The sequence below is a fragment of the Canis lupus genome, chromosome 13, assembly GCF_003254725.2.
Source record: "Canis lupus dingo isolate Sandy chromosome 13, ASM325472v2, whole genome shotgun sequence".
Lineage (NCBI taxonomy): Eukaryota > Metazoa > Chordata > Mammalia > Carnivora > Canidae > Canis > Canis lupus.
Window position 1 is genome coordinate 13562911 of NC_064255.1, and position 12623 is coordinate 13575533.

Below are 12623 nucleotides of genomic sequence, written 5' to 3' on the forward strand. Positions count from 1 at the left end.
AGAATATAAAAAAGATAAAATATTTTTACTCAATTGCTTGTTAGAGGATTTTTTTTTTTCTGGTGAGAAGGATAGCACTAAGATGAAATGTTTGCTTTAAAACTTTCCCCACATGCAAACTGTTAACCTTTATACTAAAGCAATTCTACCTTACATATGCTTTCCAGTGTGGTCTTTAAACATATATTATTTTGAATTATCATGTGCTTTAGAATGTAACCACCCTTGTGACTGTATCTGTACCTGTATCTGTGTGTATTGTTATAAGGTTTTAGATCTGGTGTGATGCATTCTAGTAATATGGTCGTGGAGAAGTGAGTTGAAATCTGATATGCTACTCCTATAGGTAGAGAGGGGTTCTTCCCTAAATGAGATGCAACTTTATTGTTAAATTACATAGAGGAAAAATTACAAGTCCACAACCTCCATCTGAAACCTTCAGGAATAGAGTATTTTTACCAGCAGAATTTTTCACATTTTAAAAAAGGAATACAGGCAGATTCTGTACATTTTTAACACCATCAGCAGAGCCTGTGGTAAACTAAATTATCAAACAATATTTGTATAACAAAACATAAGTATCCACACTATGTGGGATAAATAAAGGTTATTAGTGGCCTCTAATTAGTTCAGACCAGATTTTGATGCCAAATTAGTTTGTTCCGACTTCCAGATAAAAGTTTTAATTTCAAGAGTTTCTTAGTTTCCTTCTCTGTAGTTTTAGGGATTATGGATCAGTGGGACTAGAAAGACTGGCTTAGAATGGAAGATGTGAACTCTTGTCTCTTAATAGACCTTTCCTCTTGACTAGCACAGAAAACAGAGTACCAGTTTATTTTCTAGCAGAGAGGCAAAGCACAGAGGAACATAGGGTGAGGTCTGTGATGTCTAAATCTTGAATTAGACCTACTTTCCTGCTACTTGCATTTTGTTCACGTTTGTTAAGTCTAATCCCATAATGGTTTCATGGTCTTATCTCCTAAGAAGACTTAAGAGAAAGATATTCCTCTATTCAGGTACACTGCAATGAAACATTAAAGCCCACTAATTCTAGCATTTTGTTATCTATTAATAATTAAGAGGGTGACTCTTAGAAAAGGATTTGAGATAGCAGGTTGAACTGCATTTTCCCAGTGATTCTTCTTCCATTTCCACCATAGAAAATTTTGGTTTGACTCTATTAGACTGGACACCGGTCTTTTTATATTTCCATCACTTACCTTCATAATATACTTTAAACCCATGAGCGCTAACTGCAAAATCACTGGTCAAACGTAGTGAGAACACAGATTTGGTACTTGTCACTGGCGGTGGCAGATGGAATCCTGTTAACCTAAAAACATATATGGAATTAATTGTTAGTGTTATAGACATTTTACCTAACAAATTTGAAAGAGAATTAAAAGTCATTTTATCAAATCCCCAAACTTTGTATAAGTAGATGTGTATATATGTGCATTAGGATTTATAAATGAATTTATAACATTGATTGAAAGTCACTCATCAAAAACAATTACTGTAGGCATATATAAATATATGGTGATTTACATATATTAATATGCATAACTATCATATCTATTACATATATCATCTCTGTGAAAATACTGATTTAAACTTTGGGAAATGAATTGCAGAGTATGTGTTTTTAGCTATCTTTTGCTCTTGATTTTAACAACTGAATATTCAGAAGATATTTTTGCCAAATTGTTTTCCTGATAGTTTAGAATATATATATGCAGTAGGAAGTATTTATTGAAATTTAATATTAAAGGAAGAGATCTGATCTAAATATGAAATCTTGAAACTGAAAAGTCTACAAAGGATAAGAGATTTTGTTTTATCAGATTCCAAACTTTCATAAGTTCTATTAAATTTAATAGTTGTAGATTACGTTTTGGTTATACTGCAATTTTTAAATATTCTATTTATTTATTGAAAGAGAAAAAATGAGAGATAGAGAAAGAGCCCAGGTCTAGGGTGAGGGGCAGAGGAAGAAGCCAACTCCTGGTTGAACAGGAAACCAGTTGCTGGGCTCCAGTCTTGTGATCCAGGATCATGACCTGAGGGGAAGGCAGAAACTTAATTACTGAGCCAACCAGGTGTCCCTATATTGCATATTTATATAAAACAAATATTTTCTGATATTTTAGCCATAATTTATTACTTTTTATGCTAATAACTTAGTAAGTATAGTTACAAGATGGATCATATATTAATTTACAATTGATACTTTGTCTAAACCAGAAAAGAGAAATTTAAATTTAAAAAATGCACACAAGGTATAATTTTCCTAAAACTAATGAAAATATATAATTTTTAATTTTTCTATGAATTGCCTTTTATGTTATTTATTTTCTCATTTTTCTCATCAATATGAGAATAAGAATTAATAATTTTATGCAGTGGAATTAAGACTATTTTTTATATACTTTCTATTTTTGCCCAACATTGTACATATAGGATTAATCTACATTGAAATTACCATATATTTCATTGCCAGATAGCAATAATTCTTATTTGTCTCAGGTGTATTTATACTCTAAAAATTAAGAACCACAAAAAGATTTTGTGGGCTAGATTTATCAACATTTACCCCATTTAAATTAAAACAGAAAAATTTTACATGTGTATTTATCACTTTAAGAATAACCAGATAAGCATATTGCAGGTTGCATAAATCATATTTTAATTCAAAATAATTTTATTTTCCAAAAAATGACTAGAATGTATTGTATTCTGTTTTTGGAAATCTTTTTAATATCTGGCCTATTAGCAGAAATCAGTTGGATTCTTATATATACTTCTTTATTCAATATTTTGCAATATGTTATTTTGGTTGATGGGTATAAAGAACTCTCGCCTTACTTACATATGTAGTTGGAAAAGGGAAGAGAATTCTAAAAGCTTTTGCAGATAAGTACTCTTCTTTGATACTACACAAAACTTTACAAGTTAGTTGCAATGTTGAATTCAAACCATATCAAGTAGTTTTTATACTCTGTAGCATTAAAATTCATTACTTCCCCTTGTTCTTATAATGGGTTCTTTTTACCATGCATTTTTTAACATGTATCAGTAATTTGGAATATATTGGTTCACTGAGTTAGATCTTCCAAATGTTCATACACTTTATTATAAAGTATCAAAAAATCACATTTATTTTTATTGCTACTAATCTCATTAGAAAAATATTTAAACTTGCAGAAGCTTTAAAACTTACAGTAATGGATTAAAGTTTTACAAAATTCTAATTTTTTACTTGTAAATTCAGATTTCATCATAGACAATATTTCCTGTCATTTTCCCTTGAAGTAACAATTCATGTTCTGTGTGTGTGTGTGTGTGTGTGTGTGCCTGTGTTGAAAATACCCAAATGTGACTATATTTTTATGTCAGTCACTTTAGTAAAAAGAATGTTTGATGAAAAAGTGGCCAGTTGAGCTGACAACTCAATCATACAACTGTTTTTGCTTGAACAACCATCATATTTTGGTAAGCATAGAAAAGATTGTTTTGTTTTGTTTGCATACTTTTCATTTTGTTACACAGGTCATTTAAAAGAGGGGCTTTACAAGGTAGACATCTAATGAAATAACTATAGCTTCAACAGGACTATTCTTAAGTACAATGGACTTTTTTTTCACACTAAAAGTGTGTGGCAGTAAAGAATACAATGCCTAATGACTATTTTTACAGTTTGAGGTCAGTAATTGTGATTTTTAATGCATCAGCATTTTCACCCATCATTACTTTTGTATCATGGGGTCAAATGTCAACACAGTCAAAAAGGTGTGACTAATGTCTCAGTATCATTATGGAAACAGTTTTGATCTTCTGAACTCCCTAAAAATGTCTCAGGACCTTCAAGGATTCATGGAAAACATTTGGGAACCATGCTGTATAGGAATCTATTGCCATAAATATACCACACTAAATTCATTATTCTACTGTTGTTTAAAATTTCTGTTTTCGGGATCCCTGGGTGGCGCAGCGGTTTGGCGCCTGCCTTTGGCCCAGGGCGCGATCCTGGAGACCCGGGATCGAATCCCACGTCAGGCTCCTGGTGCATGGAGCCTGCTTCTCCCTCTGCCTGTGTCTCTGCCTCTCTCTCTCTCTCTCTATGTGACTATCATAAATAAATAAAAATTAAAAAAAAAATTTCTGTTTTCAAAAAAATAAATAAATAAATAAAATAAAATAAAATTTCTGTTTTCATCAACATTCTTGGAAAAGCTCACTTGTGTGTACTTATCTGGTAGTTCCTCTAGGTTTTATAAGCATTTAAAGCTTTAAATATTCCTCTTTTCACCACATAAATACATGAGCTATTTGGCTCATGATTAGAAGTATATCTCTTAAATTATAAACCTATGAGTTGATTTACTTCTATCTTCTTACCAATATATTGGTACTAATTTGAATTGCAATTAGATATCATTTTCTGTATGAATTTAATCCTTTGAAATTCTTGAGATTTGCTTTATGGGTCTGATATTGTAATTTTTTTGTTATGCACCTAGTTTTCTTATAAAGAAAAGCGTATTATTTTTCTATTGCTAATCCAAATTCCACAAACTTAAAACACTTTATTAATTGTCTCATAGTTACACAGGCATTGGTAGAAGGTAGCTCAGCTGATTCTCTGCTTTGAGTTACATGAAGCCGAAATCAAGGTGTTAGCTGGGCTGCATTGCTTCTGGAAACTCTGGAGCAGAATTTGCTTTCACTTCCAAATGTATAAGTCTGTTGCCAGAATTAAATTCCATGTAGCTGTAGGACTAAGGTCCTGTTTCCTTGCTGGCTGTTGACTTTGGGTCATTCTCAGGCTTTAAGGATTTCCTGCATTTGTTAGTTTGAGACTGCCATTCCTCCATCGTGAGAGTCAGCAAGAACGGTCCACGTTCTCATTCTTTAAATCTCTCTGGTCTTTCCTTCTACCTCATCCTTCTGAGGCTACCTCTTCTGCCTCTAGATGAAGAGAGTTCCCAACTGTTAAATGCGCATATAATTAAATTGTGTTCAGGTTGATAATTCAGATATCTTCTTTTTTTTTAATTCAGATATCTTCTTTTATGACATCTGTCTCAATTCCATTTGCATAGTTATTTTTACCATGCGATATACTCACAAGTTTTTAAAGAACCATTATTCTGAGATCATTCTGGCTACTATTATGAGTATTTATCATTAGCTGGGAGCAGCATACAATATATCTTTTAGTTAAATATATTAATTATGTTCAGGTGTTCTCTGTGCTGACTACATTTTTAAAATCTGATCTACTAGCTACTGAAAGAGATATGCTAAAATCTCACAATAGCGTTGTGATTTTTATATTTATCCTTGTAGTTATGTTCATTTTAAAATATATTTGGAGCTAAATTATTAAGTGTATACAAGTTTAAATTATATTTCCTAGTGAAGTAAACATTTTTCTTTATGAAGTGCTACTCTATTTCTTTTCTTTATTTTTTTTTCTTTTTTTTTTTTTTCTTTTGAGGGGGGTACAGAAAGAGAGAGGAAGAGAGAATCTTAAGCAGGTTCCATGCCCAGCACAGAGCCTAATGTAGGGCTCAATTTCAGAACCATGAGATCATGATCAAGAGTCGGATGCTTAACTGATTGAGCCACTCAGGTGCCCCTAATATATGTCTATTAATGATTTGATCTTAATCTTTGTCTTATCTGGTAGTAATAAACCTAAAACCTAATTTACTAGAACTAGTCTAGAACACCTTTTAGCCTATAAATTTTTGGTATCCTTATTTTTAAAGATATGTCAGTTATGACCAGAATATACTAGTCTTTTATATACATAAAAGGCTATACTTTTATCTACATAAAAGATTATACCTTTATAATTTAATTATATAATCTTGGCCTTTTATTTACAAATATGTTTAATGAACTAAAACTTACATAAAGAGGATGACAACATGTCAAATTTGTACATACTGCTGTATTTTCACAAATTAAATATTTTAGATCAAGAAACAAAAGACAGCAAGAAATATTGAATGTCTGTTTATATTTCCTCCCATTCATTACTCTCATTCCTCCCTAAAGATAACCACTTGCCTGATTTCTAGCTAAACAAATTAATTTTGCATGTTTTAAAGCTTTATATAAATGAAATTATATATAATAAAATTATTTCACTATGGCTTTCCTGACTCAGCATTGTTTGTACTATTGCAGCAGTAATATGGAAATTAACTTTCAGTACTATATAGGATTTCATTTTATACCTCAATTTATTTAGCCATTCTGCTGCCAGCAGATTTTTCTATTTCCAGTTGGGTCTTTTATAAATAATACTGCCATAAATTTTTGTTTACTTGTTTTGTAAGCATACATACATATTTCTACTGGGAATATATCTAGTGGTAGAATTGCAGGGTCATTCAGTAACTAATTAGTTATTATATAAGTTTCTAGAGGTATTAAAACTTTACTTCTTGATTTGAATCTATATAAATAAAATACTTCTCACTTTAAATGTTCATACTAGTTTTTCATACACACACAAAAAAAGAAACACTATGAGGAAGGGGAAAAAAAGAAGAATGGTTTTGCACCACACAAGAATTCTGAAAAACTAGTTACATCATAACCTGCTAAGACGTTATGCCTATTACAATTATACATCTAATGTTATGTTTTGAGTAATGGCACTCCCAAAATACCCAGGCTCTAGTCCCTGGAATTTTTAAATATCTCACCTTATATGAAAAAAGGAATGTTACAGATGTTTTAAGACTAGGAGATTATCTGATTACCTTAGATTATCTGAATGGGTTCAGAGTAATCAAAAGGATCTTTATAAGAGAGAAACAGGAAAGTTAGAGAGAGAGAGTAGGAGAGGGGATAACAGAGTAGAGGTTAGAGAGATGTGATTGCTGGAGGTGAAGATGGCAGAGGAATTAAGCCAAAGAATGCCAAGCAGCCTCCAGTAGCTAGAAAAGGCAAGGAACAAATTCTCATCTAATGCCTCCAGAAGGAAGACAGACCTGTCGACACCTTGATTTCCATCCAGTTAAATCCATCATGGACTTCATTTTCCTAGACTGCAAAGTAACAAATTTATGCTGTTTAAACTACTAAGTAATTTGTTGCCCCAGAAATATGAAACCAACCCATAGCTTTCTTTTGGATTTGGCACGCAAATTTTTAAAGGTGTTTAAAATACTAATTTACTCCATAAATGAAACTGGAAATCCTATACAACCTAGTGACCACACCAAGTCACTGAGACCCATGTTGATCTGCAAAATGAGTAGATTCAAAGCCTATTAGTGCAAAATTTATTTGACTATAACTTTAGAAGAAAAATTTCTTTGTACAGGTGAAATATGCAATTCACCTAGAAGGTACAAGAGAATGGGAGAAATTAATAATTTGATCAAGTTCATAGGAGATCCAAGTCCAAAACTATGACTTACTGTGTCCCATTTTCTGTTGAACATGCTGTTTATCCTATCATTGTCTTTGACATGTTGATTAAGTAAAAAATATTAAATATTTGAACTAATGTGCAAATAAACACCCAATTATTTTACACGCAAACTCACTTTATACCTATTTGCATATGTTAAATAATCAGTATTTTTAGACAATATTTAGGACACTACACTATTTAAATTTTCTTTTTATTAAAAACTAGTTTTCTACAGTCATCTATAAATAATCAGCAGGTAGTGACATGTTATATATTATGAGATTTAGTTTTCTTTTTCAATTCAATAAATAAGAAAGGATGTATGTATTAGACTTATTTCCGTGATAGTTATCAATATGTGGATTTCCAAGAACTTGTTTTCCTCCCGCCTATAATACCTTACTTTATTAATCTGAAAATAAACTCTTTCAGTTATGAATCCTATTAGTTATAGGTATACCTTGTTTTATTGAGCTCTGCTTTTTTTAACTTTTTAGATATTTTTTTTTTTTTTTTACAATTGGAGGTTTGTGGCAATCCTGCATTGAACAGTTCTGTTGATGCTGTTTTTCCAACTGCATTTGCTCACTATCTTTGTGTCACATTTTGTAATTCTTACAATATTTCAATCTTTTTCATTATAATAATATTTGTCACAGTGACCTGTGATCCTGGGCTTTGATGTTATTATTTGACCCTGTTACTATAAACTGAAGTGCAATAATCTCATGATAAAACTTTAAAGGATGAGGGGTTGCTTCTTATGGATGAACAAATAAGGGGTTTCTTGAGGTAGAATCTACTCCTGCTGAGGATACTGTGAAGACTGTTGAAATGACAACAAAGGATTTAGAATATTAAATAATTAATTGATAAACCATGCTGGAATATGAGAGGATTGACTCCAGTTTTGAAACATGTTCTGCTGTAGGTAAATGCTATCAAACAGCAATGCATGCTATAGTGAAATTCTTATGAAAAGAACAGTCAATTGACATAGCAAATATCATTATTTTCTTATTTTAAAAAATTCCTGGGATCCCTGGGTGGCGCAGCAGTTTAGCGCCTGCCTTTGGCCCAGGGCGCGATCCTGGAGACCCGGGATCGAATCCCACGTCGGGCTCCTGGTGCATGGAGCCTGCTTCTTCCTCTGCCTGTGTCTCTGCCTCTCTCTCTCTCTCTCTCTCTCTCTCTCTCTCTCTCTCTGTGACTATCATAAATAAATAAATAAATAAATAATAAAATTTTTAAATAAAAATAAAAAATAAAAAAAAAGAAATTCCTGGGGTGGCTGGCTCAGCGGTTTAGCGCTGCCTTCAGTCCAGGGCCTGATGCTGGAAACCCGGGATCGAGTCCTGCATCGGGATCCCTGCATGGAGCCTGCTTCTCCCTCTGCCTGAGTCTGTACCTCTCTCTCTCTCTCTCTCTCTCTCTCTCTCTCATAAATAAATAAATAAAATCTTAAAAAGAAAAAAAAAGGAAATTGCTATAGCCACCCCAACCTTTAGCAACCACCACCCTGATCAGTCAGCATCCACCAACACAGTGACAAGACTCTCCCTCAGCAAAAAAATTATGACTCACTGAAGGATCAGAGATTGATTAGCAGTTTTAGTAATAAAGTATTTTTTAATTTAAGGCATGTTCTTTTTTTACATATGCTATTGCACCACTCAATAGACTACAGTGCAGTGTAAGCACAGATTTTATGTGCACTGAGAAACCAAAAAAAAACTACATTTGGCTTGCTTTATTGCAATAATCCCTTTATTGTAGTGGTCTGTAACTGAATCTTCAATATTTCTAAGATAAGTCTTTTCTTTACAAGATTTTATTTATAATTTAATATTTATGTGTGATTATTTATTAAGCATCTCTTCTCTTTTGGATGCTAACCTTTGTGAAGTCCTTAGAACTCACTAGTTTATCATCAGTGCTTTCATGCAGTACATATCATTTAAGATGGCCCTCAATAAATAGCTATTAAGTTAATGAATGAGGGTGGGTGGTAGGAGAAGATGAATGCCATCAGAACACTTTCTTTTTCAAACCAAGAAACTGTGTTCTTGTAACAGAGTGTCCTCAAGTATCACAAGGATGTAAAGGACTTCAATTGTTAAGAAAATTCAGATAGTCTATGTAGACACTTCTGTTTAGAAAGACTTATCATTTACCATAATATTAACCTGAAAAGTTAAAGGAAGATCATATATCTTATGCACTTCTATTTGAAGTATCTTTCAGGATATAACTATATAGTTTTAAAATTTATTTTCCAAGTAAAACTAGCATGATTTTTAAATTTTTTTTATTTTAATATGAATTATAAATTACAATATTTAAATATACATGTATTGCACTTGAACCTAACATGTTTTCTAGGTAATCTAAAAGTATAATATTTTATAGATAAGCATGATCTTTTTCCATAGAATCATTTTACTAATTTGGGTACTTGAGAAATATCAGAGGTTGTTGTATATTTTAAAGGTCATGCACTTCAAATGAGTGATCCTGTTACTTCCCATAAGTCCTTGTAGAAGAAAGCATTCTTTAAACATTTCCTTTCACAAAGATTCAGGAACATTAATGATGCTTAACATCATAATGAGTAACTAGTTTCAGGGAAAATTAACTAATGAACTTATAACTTTATATCAATGACTAATATGAAAAATACTAAAATAATTATTTGATAATTAATATAAAATTGATTGAAATTCAAATTACAAGAAAGTCATTTATAATGCCAAGGTATGCTCTTTAAATAAGAGGCTGTTTATTTAAAATTTTTAGAAATTGATGGCAATTAATGTGCCATTTTATGGCTTAATGTAATGGAAACCTTTAAAGCACCAAAGATGATGGATAAGAATGATACTGTCTCATTATGTAAATAAGTTTACCAGCTTTTAACAGTGAGGTGTTATTTCTAAGAGACTGCATATCAAGAATGACTGGATCCATACTATCTCTAACAATGTAATCAAAGGCCTCTTTAAACAAAAATATGTATACATACACAAACATAAATATATTATGATATTTATATAATATATAACATGTAAATATATATAACATATATAAATATATAGCATATATTATATGTTAATATTATATATTATATGTTAATATATGTTATATATTGTATATATAAAGTTTTATGTAATTTTTATATATAAAATTTTAATATAAAATATTTGTATAAAAATATATGTATTTTATGTTTCTGTATGTGCATATTTAATGCCCCTCTCAGTCAATTACAATAATTTAAACATTCTCTAGTTAAAGAATAAATGTAAAAACTATATTTTTAAAATCAAAAGGATATTAGGATATTACTGCTTATAAGGAGATTGGGTGGATACAGACATGGGAATGGGAAACGGCAAAAAGAGAGCAAAAGCTTTGTTTTAAAACATAAGTGGTCAAGACTCCTGGGTGGCTCAGTGGTTAAGCATCTGCCTTAGGCTCAGAGCATGATCCCAGGGTCCTGGGATTGAGTCCCACATTGGGCTCCCCATGAAGCCTGCTCTTCCCTCTGCCCTTGTCTCTGCACTCTGCATCTCTCTCTGTGTCTCTCATGAACAGATATTTAAAAAAAAAAAAATGTGGTAGCATTATCCCAAGTCCCTGGAATTTGTGATGGTTAACTAAGAAAATTCATATGGAAGGGCCTAGTGTATTTTCTGGAATCAAAGAAATAGCCACTAAGTGTTAGTTTCATTAGTACTGTATCTCAAAATCCACTGCCCTTTCATTTGCATTCTGTGTCATACTATGGTTAAGACAAATTGTATTATAACGCCAGCATTATTATGATGATTTCTCATTACTCATAGTGAGAAAAATTTGATATGAATTATCTTACAATTTTACTTTGGTTATACAGTTCTTAAAAATGATCCGGGAGATATACAGGGAATTCTTTGCTGAAGTGAACTGTTAATTATTTAATTTCAAAATGAATGGGAAAACCACAGGAACAAGTAGATATTTAAAGTAATGACTGTTCTGTGAGAATAAATCATGCATGTCCTATTGATATTGGGGTACATGAAGCACAGCACAATAATTCATGGTTATGTCAAGATGTCAGTAATTGTAATATCAGAGGAAAAGATGACTGTGGCAATATTTGAGTAATTATATCATTTGTTGGGACTAAATGAGCTGAAACTTCTTTCAAATATAAAATTCCTGATAAAGGCATCCTGTGTGAGAAAGGCAAATTTACAATGTATGGAACATGTGCTAGGTATAGATCTAGTATAGATACTGATGTACATATGGATAGGGATTGGGGTAAAAATAAATATGACTCTGATTATAATAAAGATATAGCTAGAAAGGTAGGTGACTAGCATTCATTTTCACTTTTTTATATTCTTTCCACTGTATTGAAGTATCTGTAGATCTTGGAATTATGCTTGCCAAATACATCTCTTGCCAGGATTGTTCTATTAGTTTTTGCCACTTCCATATGATTTGGAACGTGAACTAAAAGCCTAAGTTATTAATACGTATTGGAAGGTAGATGTCTAGCAGGTGTTAGAGGTGAGATTTTCCTATCACCTTACCAGAATTCTTGTTTAAAGCAATTTGTTTTGATATTACAAACAATTGAGCTCATCACTGGGTTTTTTCCTACAGTTTCTGCAAATTTTTGATAACCTGAAACCTAGTGAATGTTCTCCATGACCTTCATTCCTCAACCTTAAATTCATTATTTTGTTATTAAATATTTTCTTTTTCACTATTAAATATTTTCGTCCTTTAAATACTTCAGGTTTTTCCCCTTATTTTCTGAACCTTAGAGATGCACAAATATTATAAAACCACTATTCCGGGGAGAAAACTTTTTCTTCCGTCAAAAACATAGTTTAAGAATGTCCTCAACTCTCTGTATCTAGAGATACTCCATTTACTTAAAACTCATTCTTTCCAGTGACTTTAGAGTTTCATCTTCAGAATCACCATTTTATCCAGGATCCATGCAAGATATTAGTAGAAATTTTCTTCAAAATTTAGCATTTTCAATTTTTCTATCTTGTGCATCTATTGCCAAACTTTTATAATGTTTTTATCTTGAACTACTTATCTTTAAAACTATAAATAATTAAAATTGCAAAGACAGTGTAGTTGAACTACTGAAAACATTTGAAGTACGGTGCGATTAATG

The 12623-nt window shown here is 31.7% G+C and overlaps 1 protein-coding gene across 1 annotated transcript in view; it reads right to left on the minus strand.

Moving 5' to 3' along the window:
* The window catches only part of CSMD3 (CUB and Sushi multiple domains 3), a 1170241-nt gene that overhangs the window by 996797 nt on the left and 160821 nt on the right, over positions 1–12623 (minus strand). Inside the window, exon 3 of the mRNA XM_049093360.1 lies at positions 1221–1333. Within this exon, the coding sequence (XP_048949317.1) occupies positions 1221–1333 (113 nt within the window). The remainder of the gene's footprint in view (positions 1–1220; positions 1334–12623) is intronic.